Consider the following 25967-nt stretch of genomic DNA (forward strand, 5'->3'; position numbering starts at 1 on the left):
CCATATTCACCCTCGATTTTGTCTGTCCCATACTGTTTTTGAGGGAGTCTTCGTACTTAAAGAGGATACAAAATTTCTCCACGATTCATGTTTAGCTTCTCTTCGTATCCGCCTTGCTTTAGCCCTGGTTTTTTAAATATAATTAATTTTTTTGTTGTAGGGTATCTTCTAAAGATCCTCCATGCACGGTTTTGTTCTTTACGAGCTGCCTCGCAATCACTCGTCCACCAAGGCTTTGGGCACTTGGGGAGGCGACTGGATGTTTGCGGAATGGAATTAGTGGCTGCCCTTATGATGGTGTCTGTAATCTTGATGCTGATTTGTTCAACACCCATACCTTGAGTAGAAGACAGTGAGAGATCGGCTTCTCTCTGAAACATGCCCCAATCTGCCACCAAGGGTATTTGCAAGGGTATTTGAAGGCCTGTGTAATTTTAAGGTAACTGGGAAGTGGTCACTTCCCCGAGGATTTTCATCCACTACCCAGTCTAGCATTTGGTAAATGTATGGGCTACACAGAGAGAGATCTATCGCAGAAAATGTCTGTGTAGCAGCGTTCACATATGTAGGTGTACCAGTATTGAGTAGACACACTGGCCTTGAGAGTAATAGCCGTTCTAACATTTTGCCACGACTATCTGCCCTTGTGCTGCCCCAAAAGTAGTTATGGGTATTGAAATTTCGCAATAGAAGAAACGGTGGGAGCTTATCTAACAGACTTTCGAGCTGTTTTTGTTCCACCAGGCCTGACGGCGGTAGATATAAGGAATATATGGTTAGGACCCCGTGAAGACATACCTGAACGGAAAGTGCCTCAAGTGTTGTTTTCAGTGGAAGGTGTTTTGGAGGGTCAGTCTTTGATGTGAGGATAGCAACACCTCCAGATGCACGTGTTGCACTAAGTATATCTTTTTGGAACAGGTTCCATCGTCGGAATGTATGTGTGTGTTGTCGATTCAGATAGGTCTCTTGTAATGCAAAACAGAGTGCATCATACCTGTCCGAACGATCATTGACATCGTCAAAATTGGAAAGGAGCCTTCGATAATTCCATTGAAGGATCGCCATAATAGAGAAAATGAGGGAGATGCGCACAAGAGGTGTCAAAGAAACGTCCATTACTTCTCCTTTGGGGGCATTATGGGCTGTCTCGAAACGTTTTTCGAGCAGCGGCTAGTTCCTTCGGCGATATATCAGGGAGTGAGCAACTCCCCGAAATATTGCCCTTAGGCTTTCTCTGGGATTGTGAGCTTGCGCTCGTGAACGAGCCTTGCGAGCTCGTGTCGTCATCACATTCCATGGAGCTTGCCTCCACGAGTTGCGATGACGAAGATGGCGTCTGTGAAAATGACGCCACGAAAGGGGATTGTGAAACTGTGGTTACCGTTACAGGAGTTGGAGAAAGAGGTATGCATGTTTCGTCACTTTGTGTTGTCTCTGTCTGTGTTGCACATGAGATCATTCTTGGTTCATCTTTAACGACAGATGAAAAGGATTTCTGCAACAGGAAGGGAGATGCCTTCTTCCTGGCTTCTGGGTAACTTAGTTTCTGTGTAACGTTGATGTGCATAACCTCCTTCTCAAACTTCCACTTTGGGCGCGACCTAGAGTACGAAGGGTGGTCACGTGAGCAGTTAGCGCAGTGATCAGGCCCTCTGCACTCTTTGGAGTTGTGGTCCTGCTTGCCGCAGCGAGCACAGCATGCAGACCATCTGCAAGCATCAGAAGGATGGCCGAAGCGCTTACATTTGAAACATCTAAGAGGGTTAGGAATATATGGCCGCAGTTCTCCAGTCAGATATCCTACCTTCAGTTTTTCTGGTAGAGTCGTGCAGTCGAATGTGAGTATTGTGTTCCGTGTCCTTATGTACTCATTGTTCTTCCTGATTTTTATTTTCCTTACATCAATCAACTTTTGGCTTTTTTAGATTTTCAAGAATCTCTTCCGAAGGAACATCAATGAGTTCCGCTAACGACACGACACCTCGGCAGGTATTAAGTGTCCTGTGTAAGGTTGATGTTATGTTGATTCCGAGCATCTGTCTGTCTTTCTGTCACCTGAGTGTACACATGGTTCGCGCTACTTGTTTTTTGTCATTTTCACACGCGACGGGCGCGTCAACCACGAGGAGGTCCAAAGTCTGTGCAAAACAGAAGACACGTGCTGGACAAGATGGCCGTCAACGAGGTGAGCGTGCACATTGAACAGCGAATTGTCATGAAGTTTCTCGTGAATGAAGGCGTAAAGTAATCTGAAATTCACAGAAGACTTCAGGCTCAGTATGGCCACGATACACTTAGCCGCAGTAAAGCGTTTGAGTGGTGCAAACGGTTCCCAGACGGCCGTACATCAGTGCAGGACGATCCCGGCCGGGGCCCAGTGTCAAGTTCCTGAGAACATCCAACTTGTGGAGCGCCTGATCCTCAAGGACCGACAGATAACATGTCTCGAACTGGCTCGACAGACGGACCTTTCTGTGGGAACGTTGAACACTATCACTCATGAACACCTCCAGTTTCGGAAAGTTAGTGCCCGTTGGGTCCCGAGGCCGCTCTCCGTGTTTGACCGGCAGAGAAGACTGGAAACCTCCCAAGAGCTAAGGTACCGTTTCGACACTAAAGGACAGCCATTCCTTGATCGGATCATCACGTGCGATGAAACGTGGGTGTACCATTTTACTCCTGAGTCTAAACGCGCATCAAAATCATGGAAGCATCCGGGCTTGCCAGCTCCCAAGAAGTTCCGAAGCACCCCGTCTGCGGGTAATGTCATGGCCACGGTTTCCTGGGACAAGGCTGGCTTTGTTCATGTTGATTTTCTGCCCAGTGGTACCACCATCAATAGTGCATGTTACTGCTAGGTTCTCAGGAATGTGCATAAGGCGCTGAAGCAAAAGCGGCCGGGCCTCATCACTAAAGAAGTCCTCCTCCTACAGGACAATGCACGACCGCATACCGCGTATCTCATGACACGCACCTTACAGGAACTTGGCTGGCAGTTGCTGCCACATCCCCCTTCAGCCCAGTTCTCGCCCCCAGCGATTTCGATCTCTTCGGGCCACTGAAGGCGTTCCTTGGGTGCCGCAACTTCAGCTGCGACGACGAGGTGAAGAATTCGGTCGGACCATGGCTGCTACGCGCCGGTAAGGATTTCTACGCTGCTGGTATCCAAGCCCTCGTGAAACGCTGGGACAAGTGCATTAGTGAAGCTGGAGATTACGTTGAAAAATAAAACTAATTTCTCGCCTGAAAGTTCATTTTACTTTTGCGAAAAATGAAAAGTCCCGGTTTGACTTGAACACCCCTCGTACAAACACTAAAAAAATCACTCATCAAGGCAACCCAGAGTGGTCAGGATCCTGCGCTTCTGCTACTTAGCTACAGTGAAACCTCAACAGGTGGGGTTCCTTTCTCAGCAGAGATGCTAATGGGTCGAAAACTGAGAACCACCATACCCACACTTCCCAAGCTCCTAAAGCCTCACTTCCCCACATCACAGCACAGAGATACACTCCGGAAGAGGCAGGCAGCCCAGCGTAAATATGCAGACAGGCACACAAGAAGCCTGAAGCCCCTAAGAACAAATCAGTCAGTGTGGTTTTGGCATGGAAAACGATGGGAAAGGGCAACGGTTATTCAAGTGGGGCCTCACCCACGATCATACCTGGTTTGCTCTTGGCCTTCGTCGTTGCCTTGGAGTTCCAAGAATGGCTTAGACTCGACAGGTTTTTGCTGAACCTGGTGAACTCCCGGTTGAGGGTCTACGGGAACGTGAATGTCAGCAGTTCCTCCGTTTGCGTGCGCATTATAGCCTACACCAGCTGCCCTTGAAAACTCAACACCGCCCTGAGAGCGACTTCTATCGAGTGGCGCGGGGTAGCCCGAGTAGCCCGAGTCTCTTCTCTGGCTTTGTAGCTCCACCTAAAGCCTCTTGTTCTATTTTGGCCCTGATCATTTGTGTGAGTTCATAGATACAAAGTTCCCCTCAAGTCTTAGCTAATTTTTATGCCCTGAAAAAAAAAGAAATTTTCTGCTTCTGCCAAAGTGTGCACGGATAGTGCTTCCAGAAATGGCAAGTCTGCCTCAGGCATTTGTAACAGAATCCGTAGGCGTAGTGGTGATTTCCTCAGAAATTCATTGCAGGGCGCTAAGCTTTCAAGGCGGGTATGCTTGGTGAAGTTTCCACTTACGGAATCTTTCTTAAATACGGGAAGAATCGTGGGGCACAACGGTAGCATAGCTGCACAGCTTTCCCGTTTTATTTGTATATATTATGACTTTAGAACACAGTACGTTAGAATATAGATTCATTATGAACGGCATTTCAACATTAAGATGCATAATCACACGACTGACGAAGAAAAAGACGAGCACCTTTTCTTACGAAGCTCAATAACTACCTAGAAACAAAAAGTGAAAACCTCAGACGAAAAAAGCAGGATACCTTGCTTGATTGAGTTGGGCGAAAATTGTTCATGATCCACATTAAGTTTGCGTGCCCGCACGCATTTTTGCTCGTATATGCGCGCAATAGATGCATTGAACAGTCAATTTCAAATGATTTTGGACAAATGCATGGTACGATTATCTGCATGACTGTGGTCCTACAGCATGAGATTGACAGTACAGTATGTAATTCGCTACGCCGGACTCACTACCAGAGTTTGTTTTGTGGTCGAACTGGGTGGGATCACCTAAGAAATTTCAGGGGGGTGTCGCAAAAATGCAGGGAGGGTGTACATACCCCCCCCCTGGGGGGTGTAGGGCAATCCCTAAGGACGACGCATTTCGCATCCGACTTCATCAACAGCTGCAGAGCTATATGCGTTTCTATTATCTGTGGACCCTACAGTTGATTTTTGCCCCATAGGATAGACAATGTTCACAAACTCACAATCTGCACTGGACTCTTGAGGGTGCTCACTTGACAACACAGGCATACGATAGTGCCTCGCACATAGTGACTGATGTGTTGATGGTTTATCAGCACGTGCATGAAGCAGAACATAGGATGCTTCTCCAGTGGGTTCCAGCCCATTGTGGAGCTGTGGGAATGAGCTGTGGGAATGAACAGGGTGACAGTGGCGCAGAACCAGCTCTCTCATCTCAGTGACGGACGAGTATTCCGCTGCTGAGAGGAGCTCCATTCTTCGCTTCGTTCTTCCGTGTCCAGTTCCGCCCCTGACTTCCCACCAATTGAGAATTGCGTTATCTCCACCACGTTATACCACAAAGCACTTCTAGTCAATATACTGGACTACTTCATCGGATGCGCCTCAATGTGATTTTTATAGCTAAGTGGCGTTACCGCGTGTGACAAGTTCATGCTCCTAGATGCTGTCACTGCAGCGATCTGGAAGGTCTAGGAAGACATGCCTTTCCACTGCCAGCACTCTCAATCTTCCTGAAATACATTTACAGGATTCCTTAATGTGTTGGACTCGTGCACCCTTACACGGTCAAATCTGATCTGTCCACGACCCAATCCAGACCACCAGTGGTCTGCACTCACCGCTTATACCGTGCATTCTGTTAATGGCACACTTACCTGCAACCTCGTGATCGCATCCGCAGAAAAAGCACGTTACACGACCCACAGAGAGAGTAATCCACCCAGAAATACAAAGCGGTTTTTTACTCCTTTACACGTGCCCGTACAGTAAAATTGTAAACTTCTTATGGGTCCTCTGCAGCTGAAAAGGCCGCAAAAGGAGTTAGTGTTGATGGCAGGCGGTAAGAGCGAGCTCCTTCTGGAGTTTCGTTTAAAAAATAGCCCAAGATACCATGCTAGATATTTCCATTTAAACCAACATATAGACACGACATTGTAACAATAAACATAACAATACGACTAGCGAATTCGTAATACTGCCAAAGATTTCATGTACTTCAAAAATGAAGACATGATCTAGCCTTCGTTTGAAAGTATTGTCGTCGTATCTTCATATCTTCGTCGTTACAAGTGAAAGTTGAGAGTTCGCCGATCTCAACTTTTCAAAAAGACAGCTTGGTCAAAGGAGATTCTCCTTTGCCTTCTGTCGCGTCACGGAGCTCCTTTTTAGGTGTCACTTTGTGCAAAAAGTTGGAATATGCCTGTATTTCAGTTGTATAACTCATAACATAAGATATTTGAAAACAAAATAGGTTCGTCCATCACATGAAATGTGGAAACGTGTAGAAAGAACGGAAAGAGCGTAGAGACCTGATTTGTGGCAAGACAGCGCACGATGTGAGTGGTGATATGAAGAAGGCATGACCGGATTAGGCGATACACATCGTATGATCACAAATCATTTCAACCATTATATTATGAGAACCATTAAAAAAAACAGTTCACACGCAGCAGCCGTTACAACTTCGTAACAGCCCTTTCATTTTTTTAGCACAGCAGTCTACCCTGTGAGGCAACTCATTATTCAGTTGTTCAGGCACGAAATCGATTAAATAATTCGTTCGTTCACAAAAAGTGTATGCTTGCTATTTGAAAATACGATTGCTTGCTTACTGCGATGTGCGTAGGAGGGAGTCGAATCTAAATCCTATAGCTGTTATGCGACTCACCGAACCCCCCAAAATTACGAAGCAAGCAACCCTAGCGGCAAACATCGCAACTCACCCTCTCTTTACACTACTCTTGTCTTCTACTGTCGTCTGATGGAGGCATAGCCCACCGCACAAACGCAGGGCGTTCTCTTGCAAGAAACACGTTTTCGTCTGGGAGTACGCGTCTGAGTACGTCTGAGTAGAGCCCTCCACGGGCCCCCGACCCGACCTGGCCCACGGGCCGAGCCGGGCTTGTTATTGGCTGTGTGCTCCGGGCCGGGCTGAGCCCGGGCCGACAAAATACGCTAGAACCGCGGGCCGGGCCGTTAAAATACGCCACCACCGCGGGCCGTGTTTCCGAGAGTCAGGCCTGGCAGGGCCACGCAGCTAATTCCACACAATGGAGATGCATTAGTTCATATCATCATGCGCTTGCGTCATTCCTGTGCATATTTTGCCAAGACAAGCAAGGGATACTGCATTAGGCACATGATTCGACCCTCTAGAACATTCTGAAAGCCACTTTACATTGGCTTGGCACAATCTTTCGCACAATTGGCTTCACAATCGCTTGGCAAAGCTTGGTGAGAGGGGTATGGACTGGGAGAAGGAGTTTGTCGAGAGCATCCTCTACCTCCGCAAAATCTTGACAGTGTAACGATAACGCCCATGCCCGCGTACGTTCTGGATTTAATTTGGTCTGGTGCAGTTATGGTGTTAAACCGCCATCAATTGTATGTTTGTCTTCTCTCATTACAAATTTACTGATAAATGTGTTTGATAATCGCCAGAAACGCGTACGTCGCGGCTGGAAATACTATGCCGGAATCTGCTCGCCGGGTCACCGGGCCGGGCCGGGCAATTTTGGTGACACTGGACTACCAATGCAATGCTTGTGAAACAGAATGAGACATAGTTGCTTAGTTTTGCCATTTTTGTCCGTAGTTCTTTTCCTTCGCAGTAACCCTCTCCCACATATTCACTATTTGCGTTGTCTATGTACCACCTTACCACCTATAGAAGTGCAGAGGCTGCACGAAACCTCGTGTGTAAATAAATTTGTTCGTTTCGGAGATTCCTTGTGACTCTCTACTGTACTGCATCTCTTCTGAACTTTGCTTCAGACTTCATTGTCTTCTGCTCTATTATAACACCTTGCATGTGTGCAAAGTATTCCGGAAGAGGCCTCCCGTTTTTGACAATCAGTGCCCATAGGCCGCGTTGTACGGGTAAGAGGGTTAATGTATAGTCACAATGTCGCCAACCTGACGTCACACTCACGCCACACCTTACGTGCAAGAATTAAAAACCGTACTCCTGCCCATACACCCATGAAGTGGGCGAATAGTGAAGCAGTAATTCATTACATATCCAGTAAAGAACTTTCTGTTCTGTTCTACACCAATGTGCTTCTACCAACTAGTGCATAGAGGTCCCAATAAAGCTGTCGTTGTTGGTGTATCCCTTTCACGAGAATGTCTCTATCCGCTCAAGGGTCCATTAATTGAAACGACGACTGATAACTTACTGGTCGTATATATCAATGCCAAACGAAGTTAACTTGGACTTGGCGGCGGCCTTTTTAAATTGATCCAGTAGGGCCTTGTCCTCGTCAAGAACATGGTAATCTTCTTTGTAGTTCAAGCCCTCGGGTAACACGCCAAACGTATGAAAAAGGTAGTCGCAAAGCCCATCGGGAGGAAAAGGGTACCCTATTTTCATGGACAGCTTATAACTGCATACCAACGGTCTCCATTGTAGAGGCTTTCCTGCATGAAAAGAGGAGGGAGCTTTTCATTAGTGAAACTAATGAAACAGAGGCTTACAGCACTTCCACTGTAAAACTAATCTATTTCCGAAGTCATTCTTTGTTCTGCGCCTGTCGATTGCAGTTGTTTTTCTGCTTCTTCTGCAACTATCAACGACCAGAAACTATTTCCTAATGAGTCACAAAACAGCTCTACGAACAGTCTCATATCATTATGCTTTGTATGGAAGAACGTGGATCGCTATATCCCAATAAGAAATTGATTTGCTTCTAGCCAGCGTCTTTACTACAAAACAATGTCATTCAAAGAGTATAGTACGCGTGAGTTTCTTTCATTCTTGGAACGGGATCACGTCACAAGGTTCTAATGTATAGCAACACCACACTCCAGGCGCTGGAGGTGGGGGAGATTTGGCACTCCTAGCTAATGACAGACCCAACAGAGAAAACCTGCAGGTCGTGAGGGAACCGTCTGCGAGCACATCACGATGACCTCGCGGAGCAATACAGCAGTGACAACATATTCACATGAAATTCGTAATTGGGGGGGGGGGGGGTTACGGTCTGAAATGGCATCCTTTGGTTGGACAATTTGGAATATGTTTAGAATTGCCCTTTCTTCTCGATATTACAACAACATTGACATTTAAGCGTCGAGCATTCTGAATGGTTGATGGCGCGAGCTGATAAAGTGACGTGTGGCTATTGTCGCCAGGACATCGCAGGGCGGGGCATGAGCGCGAAAGTGTTCAGTGAATATTCGGTCGGCGTGGAGCCAATAATTACTTTTTTCTCACAACTATATTTTGAATACCTTCACTGTCGGCAACGTATCAGAATGGATGTAAAAAAAGCGCCCTTCGTATACCAGATCGTTGTCCCTTTAACCATCTCAATGTTCTTATAACGTAAAAAGGTCTAAAGAAATGTTGTATTGCTTACCACATTACTACATTCATTGTATTATTGTTCATCGCATGTCAGTGTTAGAATTTTTTTTCTGTGTACTTCCACCCGCTCCTCCATTGTCCGCGAAGACCCTTGGGGTATCGAGATTATTAAAATAGAGCACTGCTAACGCTTGCTTGGAACCAACCTAATAATAACGGCGTAGAGTAGATATCTGTACAGTGTTCATGTCCCTTATGTTTTTTTTTCCTCTTTTCCAGTTATGTTGAAATTCCTACACCAGGATACCCGAACATACTCTTCGAAAAAGGCGAGTGATGAGGGAGAGCACTCTTTCGGCAGTCCTGGAGCAGTCATGCGCCATAGGTGACCAGCAGGGCGCTAACAACAGCTGACTTTTATGCCAATTGAAAGCTAAAGAATGGGTTATGTATCGCCATTTTTCTTCGAATAACACATGCCCTTTTTGCGTACGTGCTTCGTGAACATTGACAAATTATCTTTCTTATCACAATTTCACAACAAATTATTTCTGAACGGCGCAATGCATACGTGCAGACATCGTCAAAAAGAGCGAAGATTAAGCTTCCGTTTGGTGTGCATGTCAACGCACTGCTACCAAAATATCTCATATATATATAAGCAGATAAAAACGCCAAGAATTGACGCTACAACGTTTTTCCGGTATTTTTATAAAACGCTCTGATGGTCAGGTACAACAAATTTGGCCTCAAAATCAATGGCACAGTCAATACATGATAAAAACGTTGAAGCTATGGCCGTTATGGACACCAGTATAAAGCGCTCCAAAGTGACGAAAAAATACGTCGATGCGAAATCAGAGGCTGCTCACGCTCTTCATTTTATATCTCGGGAACCCCTTCTTTCTTCAGAACTTTGCAGTAGCGGCGATGTTCATGTCACAGGTGGGGTTGACTCATAACAAATACGGAGAAACCCGGAGACCCAAACGGGGATGGCCCCACCTGTATTTAAATGAAATCGTCCATGGCACAAACTAACTGGCCACGTGCATGCACGCCACGTTGCTCGAGATTCACATAGTGTACAGGATAAATAATATTAGCTGAAAGCTGCTCTTCGGTCTCCAACTTACGATGGAGCCCCAGAGAGCGTTGCTAATGTTCATTCGCTAGAAATTGTGAAATATCAACGGTCGGCCCAGGCCTTGTTCGTCCCCAGTTGAAATGAAATGTTCCAACATACGTGTCACTTTCGTTGTCGTCGTAACTACTGGTGGTGTCGCAGTGCCAAATGGTGTTGCTCCATCTGCAGAGGACGGCGTCGACTGACGGATCCTCCCATCGGGTGCCGAGGTATAGTAAACCTCATTCTCCGTGGTGTCATCGCCTGCATCTTCTATTAGAATCACCAGAAAGAGGCACGTATAAGCCGTCAAGAGGGCACAGAGGTATGTACACTCGAAGGAAAGAGGAGTAAGTAGGTAGTAAATACAGCAGAGTTTCTACTTCCAAGGATCGTACTCACTCCCTGTTTTAGTTCCCTCAGGCAGATATTTGCTTCCCCATACTGGTAAATAGTACTGCAACTTCAAAACTTCAAAAAAACTTCCTTGCACTTGCAGCAGCAGCGAGAGCGAGCAGAAGTGTGTAGATTTAAAAAAAAAAAAGGCGTTGCAGTTTTGTGTTCCAGAAATCAATAAGGAAAAATACTGTGACTTAAGAAACAGTTACAGGAACTCTATAACTATAATTGAGTTGCTGTTAATTTACTTCAATCTGTACTCAAACTGGCTCATAACATGACCTCCGCAAGATAGTAAATGCGATATGGTTTGAACGCCAGGAAGAGGAGGTGAGAAATGTGAATAACGGAATTCATGTGTAGCAAACACAATACATGAACAGACAGCTCAGAGCGCACATCTAACATTAAGCTAGTACTCCAGTGGCACCAGATGAGACACATCGGACGGGGATCTTGGGACGGTGCATATGGACCTCCAGAAATTCAATTTCCTAAAGCCGAAGTTCAATACTGGCTAGGTGAGATGAATATCCACATGCGCAGTTGAATGAACAGAACCCAGCTACTGAACTGTCTTTGCATTTTGCAAACTAATTTAAGCAGCTCAAGTAAGTAACTGTTATTCAAGAACAACTTAGAAGCAAAGCGTATTACATCACAGAAAGTATTTAGACATATGGACAAATTACAACAACTAAACTTCATTGTCCCACATTTCCGTCCACGAGTTATCTGTATCGGAAAACTCGTACGCGAATTGTCGCGGAAAGGTTGCAAATTTAATACTAAATAGTTTCGGATGCAAAAGAATAGCACCGTTGAGTCTTGTCGTGAGCCTCGAAGATGATACATTGCTAAGCTTGAGCTTTTCCTTCAACCGTACGCTTGCAGCTCCTTTGCTTGCAACGAACACGAGATGCTCGAAATGAGCACCGCGCGAGCATTTTCCTGGGGAGTGACGTACCGGTTTGCTTTGAGCTCAAGACAGATGCCAGGGCGCCGAAGAACAGAAGCAGACAAGCGGCAAAACATATCACCAACAGCAGTTTACGCTTTCCTTCGTCCCTAGAACAAGCATGATTTAACAACGAGACTGAAAAGCTTATCGCACAGTCAGTGCTCCTGTCCGGTTTTGCAGGAGTCGAGTATTGCGGTTAAGGTCACCAGGTTATGTGCATTCCACGTTTTCTGACAGAGAGACGAAAGCCTTACCGTCTTCATAACAGTCCGTCGATATCAGAGGTCTGCTCTACACGTATGGGTATGGAGCTCAGGTACAGGAGGTATTTGACGACGCCCCAATGTCTGATCGAAGCACACCAGACAGGCAACCAGAGGTGTGAGCAGGGGCGAATCGAGACTCTCGGTTTTGGGGAGGGGGGGTTCGTATGGTAAGAGTGCGTAGTGGGGAGGACAGAGAGGGAAATCCAATGTATAAACTGATGTTTTGGGGGCACTCCCAAGCCCCCACCCTGGAACAGCCACTGGGTGCGTTTGAATCCCTCTACCGGCACTCGCTAACGTTTACGCAACTGGTGTCTTTTATAGCATTGCTTGGACATGTTCTCCTAATTACTGTTTGTCCAGGCGGCTTACAGTTTAAGGCTCTCTGCTCAACAGAATGAATAAACGGAAGAACGACAGACATGAGGAAATGTTGTACTCCGTTCGGCCGTGCAGTTCTTTGATTTATTCATCATGTTACCAAATCAGCACGCTCTCCACCCTCTTGTACTCTACACCCGTGTTTCGCAACCGGGGTTCCTCGAACCTTGTCGTGAGTTTCTGCGAACAGGATATACTGTTTAGCAGTCTGTGAATGAAACTTTACTGCCTACCAAGGCTCGCTACCGGACAACTTTGCTATATCAGACCGTGCACGATGTTCCACCGCTGGAATCGGGATTGACATCAAGATCGCAGGACCACGTTGCCGCGGCTATTGCTTAAGGCGGGGTCCCATAGCCAGATAGATTTGAGCAGCAGCAGCAGAGCTGCAGCGACACGAGCTGTCCCATAGCACGGGGCGAGAGCAGCAGCGCTACCGAGCTGCAGAAATTCTCTGCTGCTCCCATATCCGAATTTTTGGTTGCTGTTCAGCCGTGTTGCCCCGCAGCCTGAACAGCCGGTTTCGCAAGCCAATCAGGAGCTTCGTTGGTGTTGTTTTAATTCGACGGTGTTTAGGGTTAGCAGGGCGGTGACGGCTGAATTTTTGCGTCTGGTTGTGTTGTGATTTGCTGCTGAAGAATTTAAGACGCTGGTGATTACCAGTGCTATGGAGTGAGTGTTCAACCATCGGTACACTTTCAGGGCAGTTCATTTCAGTTCATTTATTTTACTATCTGCAGCTAATAAAGTGTTCGACAAAATGTGCGTGAAACACATGCCGTTCCAGAGTTGCAGATAACATGTTTGCTTGTTTTCTGGTAAGTACTTTATAACCCGTGACCTGATAACGTACAGGCAAATTACTTCCACGTCCATCCTGCGTGAAAACCACATGAACCACATTTCATTTGGGGATCGACGACTTGCCAGCTAGGTGGTTGTAAACACAGGGGTGCGCTGTCGTATCCCTTCCCATTGAAAAGAGCGCGCAACCCTGCGCAAAGAACTGTGGGACGGTTCAGGCCTGACGTTTACGCAAACGTCATCACTCACATGATCAGTAAAATGGCGGCGCACATGATCGCCGGTGAACACGTTTGTAAACAATGTCACTTTTGCTTCTGTGATTGGATTCAAAAGCACGTTTTGATCGTACTGACAAGTTTGATCGAATGCAGCAACAGTTAAACATGATCCTCATGGATGTGACCTCATAGTACACGGTGAAGTGTTGCGTACAGCGGCTAATTCCTTTCCGCGGTACCGGCTGCCCGTTGATAAATAAAACTTGTTGCGAATGTATGTCATCTTTTTGTTTTACCTAAACTGAATGTGAAGTGTCCACAAAAAGAAAAAAAAACGTCCCCTACCTCAGTCAGTTGGGCAGCCGCAGAAGTTTATCGCTTTACCGGGTTTTACCATGACATGGTGTTCCTGAAACCTTGGTTAGGAAGTTTGAGAGACAAGTTGGTAGTCCAGTAGTTACTAAATGAAGTATTTACTGACGCAGGTTAAAGGAACAGTGCTGGGGAGCCCCAGAACAAAAAGCAGCACCAAACTATTTACATGAGCCAACGTTTGCGCTTGACATACACTATGTGAAGTTTGTATTGTATCACTATATACAAGGCAACATGACCCAAGGGCAAGTGGGTGAAATATTTACAAACTATAAAACAATGAAAGGATGCTCTATATAATATATACATTACTGTAGTAGAACAGAGTGTGTTACAGTAGTAACCTGTGAAGTGGTCTTAACCATAGATCGAGAAAGTGCCCGTCATAAATAACTCGTTACAAATTCAGTTACCTTGTGAAAAATATAACAGTTAATAATTATGTTCTTCAACCTGAAGTGTAACTTACAGTTACTGAGTTACTTACGCTTACCTTACTTCGAACAAAAAATAGGTAAATAGTATTTGGTAATAGTGTTAGGTAATTAGCAGCGCGCGTGAGCAGTTGAGCTAGACCTTGAGTTACCTGCGGAGAAGTACAATACGACTAGGTCGTTTTCATTTATGTCCAACAATAGACCTCTCTCTTTTTGTAAACAAATGACGTCATAGTGTTCGACACCGCTACAAATTTGGTAAAGTTCAACTACACTCGAAGCTACAGTTGAACAAGGTCAACCCCGAAAGCCTCCGTCTTGATGATACTTGATGGTCCCTGAAAGGGATGCGACCTTCTGTCCTATTTTTCTTCCAGTAGGAGGCAGCAAACAAGTTCCCATTCGGGGAACCCAGCCCACCCCTTCTGATTTGTCTCTGTCTACCAACATTATGATGACGTTTCTCTGGTAGGGGTCCATTCGAACTAGTGATGTGTCGTTCGTGGACGAACCCTTCAAACTGAACTAGTCATTCGGGTGAACTGAACGAACTAGTTCAACAACAACCAAAACATTAGTTCCTCAATTCAGTTCATTGGGCCTCGACACCCACAACGCATACGCTTTGATACGCTTCCAAGTGTGACATCTGCGCCATCTAACGAACGTTTTGCAAAGCTAACAAAGCACATGCGCGCAAGAAGGGTGGGAGACCACGGCGCATACGCGGTGGCCTTGAGTGGCTGTGACGCTGCGCTGAAGTGGACTGTGTGAAGGAAGAGAACTGGATGAACTAAAGAACTAAACGACGTCGCGAGTCGTTTTGAAGGACTCGCAGAGCCTGCCGTTGCCTGTCAGAACTGCTGCTCGTCCACAGCGCATGCGCTTAAGGAAGAGCGCGGGAGGTGCGGCGAGGCAGAGCCTCAAGTGGACTTAGTGAAGTTGTGAAGGAAAAGAACTGGATGAACTAAAGAACTAAACGATGCCGCGGGACGTTTTGAAGCACTCGCAGGGTCTGCCGTTGGCCGTCAGAGAAGGTGCTAGTCCACAGCGCATGCGCTTAAGAAAAAGCGCGGAGAGGGAGAGCTTCGAGTGGACTGTGTGAAGGTGTGAAGGAAGAGAACTGGATGAACTAAAGAACTAAACGATGCCGCGGGTCGTTTGGAAGTACTCGCAGCGCCTGTCAGAGCTCTTACTCGTCCACGGCGCATGCGCTTAAGGAAAACCGCGGGGAGGGAGAGCCAGCAGAGCGGCTTTGAACGCCGTATGGATTGAAGTACTGTGGGCAAGTGAACTATATGAACGGCGAACGCTGAACAAGAGTAAATCATTTAGAACTGATTGCGCTGAGATCGCTCTGAGCTCCTTCTCGCAATTGTGGACTGCTAGTGGCGCCGTTATGTTCTGACTTCTGGCTGACTGCTTGTGTGACTGGCACACCCTGGAGCGGGCACGCTATTTTTGCGGCAATACACTGCAAGCTTCCCAATTTTTCCTCCACAACGCTAGATGTTGTACTTTTCTTCAAGCTCTCTCATGCATTTGAATGAAATGAGTTGAAACTGCGGTTACTCTATCACACTTCTGTGTTCTCAAGTTCGCAGCAAGCAGACGTAAGTGATACACGATTGTAACACACGTTGTAACACACGATTGTAACATTGAACGACGACGGCACCTTGCATATTGATCTGTGCATTACTTTTCTCGTTAAAAATATACGTAGAAAATTAAAGCAAAAAAAAAGCGACCTAAAAGATTACGTTTGCTATGTTGATGTTCTCGAACCTTTGGAAAACTGAATTGCAAGATCATTTTGTTGTATCTCTCTTGGTCGAGCCACTTTAAAGTTTGGGACTATATTACTTGATTGTGTTTAATTGCGAACAGGTGAACGAATGAACTATTCTTTTAGACAGTTCAGTGAAGTGAACTGAACTAAATGAATTAGTTCATAAAAATGAACTGACTTGCCCATCACTAATTCGAACGCTTTGCATCTTGCTCCCTGTGGGCACACAACGGGCCAGCTTCATTTCAATGGCAGCAGTTCTTACTCCCTGAATAGAATATTGGCATTGATTGAGCATCACGAAATGGTAAAAAATGGCATAAATGAACAGGAGAGAAAGAAAGAAAATATGTGGACGTGAGTGAAAAGTGAATTAAAAGTAACTTGGTACTTAACTTAAGTTACTCTGGCAAAGTTATCTGAAAAAGAAACGAGTTCCTCTGAAAGTTACCACGGCACAAAAGTACCGAGTTAAGTTACAAGTTGCCAAAAAAAGAACTTTGTTACGGTAACGAGTTACTTGTAACGAGTTACCTCGAACTCTGGTCTTAACCGTGATACTGAGTACCTGCTCAATGCAATGCTTCTTGCAACAAACAAAACACTTCAATTACTCCCCCTTAAACTGTGTTAACTTTGTGAAAAGCTGCCTGCAGCGCTGTCTATGCAAGTCAGCGGTGGCTTGCCTGCTTGCATGATGTAATCGTACCTCGAGGTATATTTGTACTATACTCTTCACGATGTGATAGTAATGATTTTCCAGTGGACCCTGATCAAGCATATGTTGTTGCCGGAATTATTGAAACACTTGACTTTCAAAAAGGGGTTCAAGCACACGAGGAAGCAGTTCACGCAACACTATGCTCGACGGCTGTCCCTTCTCATTTAGCGCCCCACGGAGAACTCTTTCTGATTTTCGACAAATGGCAATAACGTCTTGTGACGGAAAGACAGCTTCACCTTGCAGTCTTCGTAGTATCAATGAGTGATATGGCCTTGGATCTGACACGGTTAGCGTTGGGACACATGTCTCACATTTCAGGTAGCCTTGTAGGTAACGTGCAATATACCCTGCGATGTACACTACCACCCTCTCTCCAAAAACTGAGGGTTCACGTGAATCTGGGAAGTAGTCATGGTCCCGCAGGTCAGCCGGCACGACGTGGTCCTCTGTTGTCATGTTTCTTCTAATCGGTGTTACATTAATGATGTCTTCTGATCGAGATGTATAGCTGCTGTCATGAAGAATTGCAATGTTTTCTAGTGGAAGGCAATTTCCCATTCCTGTTTCTTGTACTTCATTTTGGATGAGCAGTTTCTTGAATCCAGCTGCCAATTGTCGTGCTGTTGGGTTGTTATTCCATCCCCCCTGAGCTCGAAGTGTGCCAAAGAAGAGTTCCAAGTGATCTTGGCTGATCCTATGTGTGGGTAGGTTCGTTATGGCACCCTTGGAAATCAGGTGCTCATAAAGTTCCAAGGAGCTCTGGCAACAAACAAGGAATCCCAAGAATCCAGTTTTCCTGTTGCATTTTAGGAGAGCAGGGCCGGATATGCTTGTTCTAAGTGAAGTGATGTACGCTGCCGCGCAGTTGAAGAGGTCACGAACATTTTCTATGTTTTCTGGACATAGGGGCTTCTTCCAATTCTTCTGTATCATACTGCGGGAGTTTAGCACATCAAAAATGTCATTTACCATCCTAAGGAACTTCTCAGTGGCTTCCGAGTCACTGAACTCTGGAAGGAGGAGACTGCGGCATTCAGCTAGTGCATCAGCTACAGATGTGCTCATTACTTGGGCGGCCAGGTTAACCTTCATAGGCTGCCGCTGCCAGTTGATGTGTGCCACCCGCAGCCTATTTCCTGCATGCAGGCCTTCCCTCGCTTGCAGCAAATGCAGCTTCTCTATATATGTCCATGAGACAGTGTCTCCTTCATTATCTACAAAGGTTTCCTTGTGGGACAGGGCATTGCGGATTAGTTTTAGCATATGACATGCATCCAAAAATGCACTTTTTGGCTCACCAGTCTCAGGGTGGGGAAAGCTTGTCTTGAGGTGCTTTTCGTAGTCAAAGGAGCAACCCAAGTTGCGAAGCATGGCAATGTTTGACGACGCCCCATCACAAGTGATTGACACGATGGTTGCACCTGCTTCATGTAAAAGTGACAATGCCTCGCGCACAAGGTGTGTCTTCTGCTCACCAGATATGCCATCAACTAAGAAATAGCCGATTGGCAGCTTCCACAAATGCTTCTCTGGCTATTGCTGTATCATCGGTGGAGTCAGGCCCGAGGCTGACATAGCCGTAGGTCCTCCTTCCATCCCACTCAACATGTTTCCTTATTGCCATTTCATCAACCATGAGGCTGCACACTGTAACTCTGCCTTTGCTGTTTTCATAAGCTGTCTTCATTCTGAGTGCTGTGAGGGCTTCTTTTGAGAATCCTGGTTCGCCGTCAATTGATTGATACCACTTCTTTATTGTCCGTGGATGTAGCAGGCAGGTGTTGAAAGTGCTACGCACGTATTTATAAGCACGAGGGGAATAAAAGTGGAGTGTCAAGGCAAAGGCACGTAACTCGCGGCTGTACTGACGTGGCACGGGTTTTCCCTTCTGTTTTGCTGTTTGTCGTTTGAGGATGTTTTCGTGGGCTCCTGCTATGTTTTCTAAGCAGTCTGCATTTTCTTGCAGTAATATGTTCTTGGACCTCAAGTCTTTTATTACATTTTCGAGGTGTGCCACTTTTTGCTTTATGCGTCGCTGTGCCTGCTGGAGAGCCTTTATCCTCTTTTTGCTGGCAGTGTGCAGCGATGCCACTCGTTTGACCTCCTTTTTCAAAAACGCCTTAACAGGTGTGTCCTCAGTGGCATGGCTGTCCTGAACAGTGAGCATGCAGTCGTCTTGTTAGACGTAAATTCATAACACACACATTGAAATTTACCAGCTTCTCGCAATAAAAAATAAGTACGCATCATTTAACTTATGATTTTATATATTCCACAGTGAAATTATCGTGCGAAAATGCAGGTTGTACGGTACATAATTATGCCAATCAATATTAGGTACCTCATTGTTTAATCAAAGGACCTTCAGAGAAATGTCTCAGCTTTCTTTACCGCTACGTTGTTGCAGTTCACATCCCCCCTGCCTTTGTGTGAAGGGTCAGCTGCGAGTGTTTCCACCTGACTTTCAGTTTATAGGAACAGGCATGATTCATGATTGATTTGTACCATGCACATGATTAGAAGCAAACGAGATGCACTAACAGCTTGCGAGGGCTACGTAGATGGACAAGCTGGAGTGCTCTTCCTCTATGCCTCCCAGTCCTACTTCCTAGAATAAATGACACAGACATGCAAATCAACAAAGAATAAATCAATGTAAGTATTTTATTTCATCATTGAGTGTACAGCATAAATGCAATTCATTTTTCTCATGCTGTTAGTAAAAATAAGTCAAATCACAGATCTAAATCAATACATGCCATCAAGATGTCATGTTAGGAATTAGAAAATACATGCAAACACATTTGATGGAATAGAAAGAGGCTGGTTTATAGCGCGTAGTACGCTCCAAGTAGGCTACGTAGATGCAGCCTGTATAAAATGTCAGCCGCCATCATACCCTCGTGATGAAAGATTTTTCTTCTAAAACGTAAAGGGCACAATAAACCCTTTAGTGTTCAGGGTACATCTTGCTCTCCCTTTCTCTTTTATTGTGTGCAATATGTTGTATTTAACTGCACTTAGTTATTAATTTCGTGGTAATGGCCATGTCTCAAGACAGATTGGTATATCCTCCAATGACAAGAAGAACTATATGGTTTGAATGTATCCCCAACTGTAGTGGCACAGAGAGATTCTATGTTACTGTTGATGTAAGCATGCCGCACATTCCCTCTGTGGTCTGAGATGAAACAGTAGCCCTCCTGATAGTTCTTACCAATATAATCCCTCTGGTAGGGGTCACAGGAGTGGAGGTGCTCGCAGTATCCTATGTGTCCAATAGAAAAATAAAATTCATGTATATTCCTTGACTGCACTTAAATGTATAGCATCCTTTCAACTGTTTTGCTTTTGGTAGTCCTCACCAGTGAAATCCTTCTGCTAGATGTGGCAGCAGCATAGGTGATGGCACTGGTTTCCTGTATACACAAAGGAAAGGAAAAGATGGAGATCACCCTCAGCTATAGCTAAATGTACTGTAGAATTGTAAAAGCAGGTGTACACCAATAAAGAAGGCAAAGCATAAAAACGTTAGCATTCACAAAGCATCACTACTGTGTTTCCATACTTATAACCCCTTCATAGCAACAGTGTGGGAGAGTTGGTACATACTGGACACAAAATACACTGCAGAGACCGGACGTGACTAGTCAAATGAGACGGATGATTCAAATTCATGATAGAGGTGGTAACAGTGTGCCTTCCATTACCCTCCTTTCCCACGAGACCCAGTATGTCAACCACAAATTTGTTTTCATTCCTTCCCAATAAACCACAGTTGTTAGTCAGAGCTTCATTTGTCTACTCACGTCCTGTCTCTGCGCTGTTTTTTGTGCCAGTTTATACCTAGGGAGTGACTTTTTCGGGTTCAATGCCTTTCTCAGATTCGGGGGGGGGGGGAGGTAAAAATCAGGCGATAATTGTGCGTTTGTTATACATATATATAATTATATATATAAATATATATAATTGAATTGTGCCGTGTGTTATCGGGTGTTTATGTTTCTCCACTTGTCTATTGAGTCCTTTGCTAATCTCACTTTTTTTCTTTTTTTTGCGGGATCGTGACCTTCCAGTGGTAATCCTCGAAGGCATAGACAGTGTTGACACACATAGGTGTATTGCTGGGAGCGTAAGTGACCCATTCTTAAATGTGTTACACGTGGCGACCTTTGTTTGTCTTCAGTGGAAACGTCACTTGAGGATTCCATAGTGACTGGAGATCAGAAAGAAATCGGGTTTAACCCGAATTGGTCGTGCATCAGTTCGGGGGGAATAGCCGGGCAGAATCGGGTTTAACCCGAAAAAGTCACTCCCTATTTATTTATACCCCTTCTGCATTTCTCTTTCACATTAACATGTCTCGGACACTTGATAGCCTTATGGACATAATTATGTTTCGGCCCAGCTTACTGATTTGACCCAGGTATAAAAATAACCTTAGGTCATGTGTACCAATATGTAAATTTCCAAGCACAAATCAATAGGCCGGTCCAAAACATTCAAAACAGGATTGCATTGAGCAGGAATTCTGACAGTTGACATTCTCACCAGTGAGGTATTTAAGCTTGAACAAGAAGCTTGAGGTGATGTATGTCCAGCTCGGACATATCCCTGCAAAATTTGACGAATGCAGTACTTTAGAACAGTTTCCTCTGTGCAAGCATATGGAGAACCAGAGAAAGCAAGTACTTACTAATACGTCCTCATCTTCGAGCTCTGTAAATGGGTTGTGCAACGGGTTACAGTCAAAGCCCCTGCTTTCCTGCAGCCAAAGTAAATCACATATAATACAGGTTTGATGGTTTTAAGAAAGCATAAAAGAAACGATTGTTCAGACCAATTAGATGTCCAGAAATTATGGTGCTCTGTGCATATGATTAATATTTTGCATAGCTGAAAAGGCAGCAATTTATCTGTATAATGTAAAAACCCCGAGACTAAGGAACACGAAGGGACAGACACAACACCCTTCGTGTTCCCTAGTCTCGGGTCTTTTACATTATGCATCATCTTCACCAGCTCGCGTGCTTCCTAGCCATTTTTTCATAATTTATCTGTGCCCTGTTGTGACCCCGTCAGATGAAAAGTACTGATAACCAAGCAGAACGTGCACAGTGACGTGCTTTGTTTCAGCACAATATAAGAAACAACATTGAGTCGTCTCACTTTGTGTTTGCTGGTTGACATGTTGAGTCACTCAGTTATCTAAGTTGTTTAATGTATGTTGTATCAGTTGTTTAACAGGAACCACACATTTTAGTGCACCATGATTGAGCATCATAAAGCAAAATGTACTATACTTACATCACTCATCTCTGCACAGGAGCTGGACAATAAGTCTTGCTGTCAGGATAGAAATTTCAATGTGAGCTGACTAGTGGAACTCACAGCAGAGTAAACTAAACAGTCTAAACTCTGAGGTAATAAAGATGCACAAATAAATTAGCAATACGCTATGCAGTTCTATGCAGTACTACTATACAGTTTTTTAGACTCTGTGTTAGTACTGCAAAGCAACTGTGGTGGTGTACTGAGATGGATAGATGGAGCGAGAGAGAACAGCACGAGGGAGTGGTAGAAAGGCTGTGCATCCTGTGTCGAATTCACAGGGGAAATGTTGCATGATGTAGCAATAACTGTCCAAATAAAAAATCATATACATGTTTGAGAACTTGAAGTCCTGTAGCTCACAGCACCCTGAGTGTGTACACGAAAGGGCCACTCACTTCATGTTCTCCCTCACAGGTTTCCTCTAGAGCGAGCTCCTCCTGTGTTTTGGCTGGAGCTGGGAGTTGCTCCTGTGCTCCACCAGGAGCTGTGACTAGTTCCATCTAGGAAACAACCAGTATGCCATACAGCAATTGCCACGACATAACAGAAAAATACAGAATATAAACCTAAACGTATGAAGCACAAATACTGTGCAAGGAAATGCTGTGAACACTGCGTATCATGCCCTGAGAGTGTGAACACGAAAGTGACACTCACTTCATGCTCTGCTTCACGTGCTGCCTCAGGTGCTGTTGAAAGCTGTGCTACCTGGAACATAACCGACATTATATGTGTGCCATAGGTAATGAAATATTGCTAGGGATTGGCAGAAAAATGTAGATCACAAGTCCATATCTCATGTGCTGCACTTTCTCGTCATGTTACTTAATTGAAAATTTCAATAAGGTTCGCATGACCAAAACAAAAAGTATGTTCTCTCACAGCATTACTTACAGAATTTGCTATTCAAGTTTTTTCTTTCCTTTCTTTTATTTTTGTCGACATTAACGCTCACTGATTCATAACAGGTTGTCACAATTTCTTGTACCGTTCAAACAATAATATACGCACTTTGGAGTACGGGAACGAGAGCACTCAAACGCACCTGCAGCTCAGGAGCAGACACAGAAGGATGAGCGATGGGCACCGCACCAGGTCTTAATCGAATCCGTGCTAACGATGTCCTGTCCATGTCACGGTTCTGAAAGTGCTTGGAGCACACTACACTGTGTTTGCTGGGTGTCCATCCAGTTCTCCCAATGGCCTCAACCCAAGCTTCTCGAAGCGTAGGATCTCGTGGGAAACTGTAATAAATAAATAGAAGTAAAGTCAACTGTCGTACGATGTGCGACAAACGCATACTTACCAGTGAAATGTTACGCCCGAGGCTTTTGTTGCCTCGCCGGACCGGTGCTGACAGCCCATGTAGCAACAACGTCCCATATTTATTATTGTAAAGTGTTATTCACAAGTTTAAATACCTAAAAGCCGCACAACGACACCAGACTAACACCACATAGTTGCGTTTGGCAAGTTGCCACCGATTGCCACACAGCATTGAAACCACGCCAATTTGTTTTCGTCGCCTTCCGTGCGCGCCGTATCGTCTGCTAGTGACGTCAGGCCTGGACAAGATGGCGGTTTTGCAAGGAGCGACCGCTTGGGGGTGGTTACAAGGTCTGGGACTTCTGGCACCCCTGTGGTTGTAAATGACCATTGAAAAGGGGTTCGATAGAGGCAGACCATGTTCAGGTTACAAAAATGTTCGGTAGAGATAGACAATGAACTCGTTACCTTATGAAAACAGGCAGAAACTAGTGATGACTAGCGGACGAGACCTTTGTTTTTGTTAGGCATATTGATTTCACTAACACGTACGCGTTTGACAGTCACAATCAATCAAAATATCGAACGGTTGTAAGGAGGCGACATTTATACGACAAAGTCCCGTAGAAGAGTTTCCGTACAACCGCAGTAGAGGCTGTGCTGCACAGCAGTGCGAAAGGACGAACCTAGGTTGAATGTCACAAGACTTCCTACATATCAATGAAGAGTCAGTTAGGTAATATGAGGCATAGACCACCACCACAATTATTTCATTGTCCACTTGTGAGGAAAGCATTACAAGCACTTAGAAACTTGGAGATGCGTCAGGGAAGCTACGGCGCTAGCTACTGTCCTGCCTATACGCACTTAGGATTTACAAGCAGCAGTGGAACACTGTGTTATCTGCTGGAGAGTACTGTGAAATAGCTTAATGAATCCGGAAAAGCTCACATCAATATTCAATCACACAGATTAAACAATTAGCTAACTGTATGGCATAAAGTTGCGCTCTCTCCCACTACTACGGTGTAGTAGGTTCCTTGAGGTTTTGGTGGCACGATCACGGGTTCCCTCGATAACATAAGTTGGGAATCGCTGCTCTACACAGTTAAAACAGAACTCGACCACATCATGCTCCTAGCCAACCACCATCGCGAATGTTATCACTCTCTCCCCGGATTTACTGAAAATAGGAGAAGGTGTCCCTCATGAATACATTCTGCACGTCCAAAACGGTCTTCCTCCCATTTTCAACACATCAGGAGATATCATTCGGAATCGTGGTTGCCTGGGAACGCGATATGTGGTGAAGTCCTGTTTGATCAGTGTACACTATTAAAACAGAACTTCACCACATAGCACGCTCTTTGCCAATCACTATGCCGAATGGCATGTTCTCCCCCTTGACTGGTTAAAAGCAGGTGGCGTACGCCTTCTGTGATACTTATGCAGTTATGATACTCCGTGCACCACACACCGCCAACAAAGGGGCTGGGTACCGCCTCCGGCGGTGAAACTCCCGGCTCATCATCATTTATACAAAGTTATTATTGTTGTCCTGTGCAATGGATGCCCTGTGCCTGATGCCCAATGGATGCACACAGTGCTGTGTGCTGAAATTGTTTTAAGAGTGGGTCGGGTGCTTCTCCACGCGCAGAGGCCCGAGCGCTCATTTGCCGGTTTGAAATTATGAACTTTCCTTGGCGCGCGCAAGCCGGTTACGCCGTGTCCGCGGTGCCGGAGCTGGAGCAACTCGGCAACTCGCTGTAAAGTTTCGAAATATGGTGGGTGCAGCAGAGACGCAAGCAAAGCATCTATGCTTTTAGTGACCTTCCCTTAACATGTTGCCGATACCAACTCTGAAAAACTCAGAACCTCTTGGATACTTCTGCAAGTCATTTCTGTGATAGATAAGTGGGAGGCATGTCTGCCTGGCTTGCTTCGTGCGACAACGATTAAAGAAGGATCAATACTGCATTTTTCCGCTACCCACTCGATGACAGGTAAATCAGTTCCTATTCCATTCTGCCGCTTAGCATAGTATAGCACCGCACCTGTGGCATATACGCAACATCTTGGCCGGCCGGTAGAATATTTTGGTTTTCACATTTCTGATCTCTATATTCTGAACTTTCTTGCTCAGGTATAAGCACTCAACTTACATATGCTTCAGGAAAGCATTTACATGAATACAGTAGAATGGATGATCCACTCTGAGTGGTTAGAGCATCATCTTTCGACATAGCAGCTGCACAAGTTCCTTTGTGACGGGTCTACCAGACGCCTACACAAGCAGAAAAGGGATTTGGGCATGTTCTCTGTCATGCTGGATCTTTGAATGTATGTTTCTGTGCAGCCAATATACTGTTGTTGTTCTACTGTGAAATTTTCTGCGTGAGGTATAAGCTACCAATGAATGCAAAGTTGCTTCGGCATATTACCTGAACTTAGGAAACAATGTTTATATCATGTTTGTGTTTGGCGCAGCTACAGCAGACGGCATATTTGTGATTTGGAAATACCTATCCCGAAAAGTAAAGCACTTTGTGCAACAGAAACAACCTAACGTTCCGCATTTTGTTATAATTTCACACAATATTCAGTATTGTGTGAAATATATTTCAAATTTATATATTTGAAATATAATATTTGAAATATACTCGACTCGACTTGACTC

General features: G+C 45.1%; 2 protein-coding genes across 3 annotated transcripts in view; both read right to left on the bottom strand.

Annotated features, from left to right (window-relative positions):
- Positions 1-25967, bottom strand: part of LOC135378947 (uncharacterized) — a 342028-nt gene that overhangs the window by 227164 nt on the left and 88897 nt on the right. For both annotated transcript variants that reach the window (XM_064612133.1, XM_064612132.1), the window contains exons 4-5: positions 10448-10600; positions 8072-8312 (exon numbers count right to left, since the gene is read on the bottom strand). In XM_064612133.1, the coding sequence (XP_064468203.1) occupies positions 8072-8312; positions 10448-10600 (394 nt within the window). The remainder of the gene's footprint in view (positions 1-8071; positions 8313-10447; positions 10601-25967) is intronic.
- Positions 21331-23410, bottom strand: LOC135379164 (THAP domain-containing protein 3-like). Its single transcript, XM_064612409.1, has 6 exons — positions 23331-23410; positions 23070-23268; positions 22682-22732; positions 22420-22524; positions 21387-21455; positions 21331-21345 (listed from the first exon to the last, which is right to left on the bottom strand). The coding sequence occupies exons 1-6, from the start codon at positions 23405-23407 to the stop codon at positions 21331-21333; spliced, it is 516 nt and encodes a 171-aa protein (XP_064468479.1). The 5' UTR covers positions 23408-23410.

This window comes from Ornithodoros turicata, chromosome 1, assembly GCF_037126465.1.
Source record: "Ornithodoros turicata isolate Travis chromosome 1, ASM3712646v1, whole genome shotgun sequence".
Taxonomy (NCBI): Eukaryota; Metazoa; Arthropoda; class Arachnida; order Ixodida; family Argasidae; genus Ornithodoros; species Ornithodoros turicata.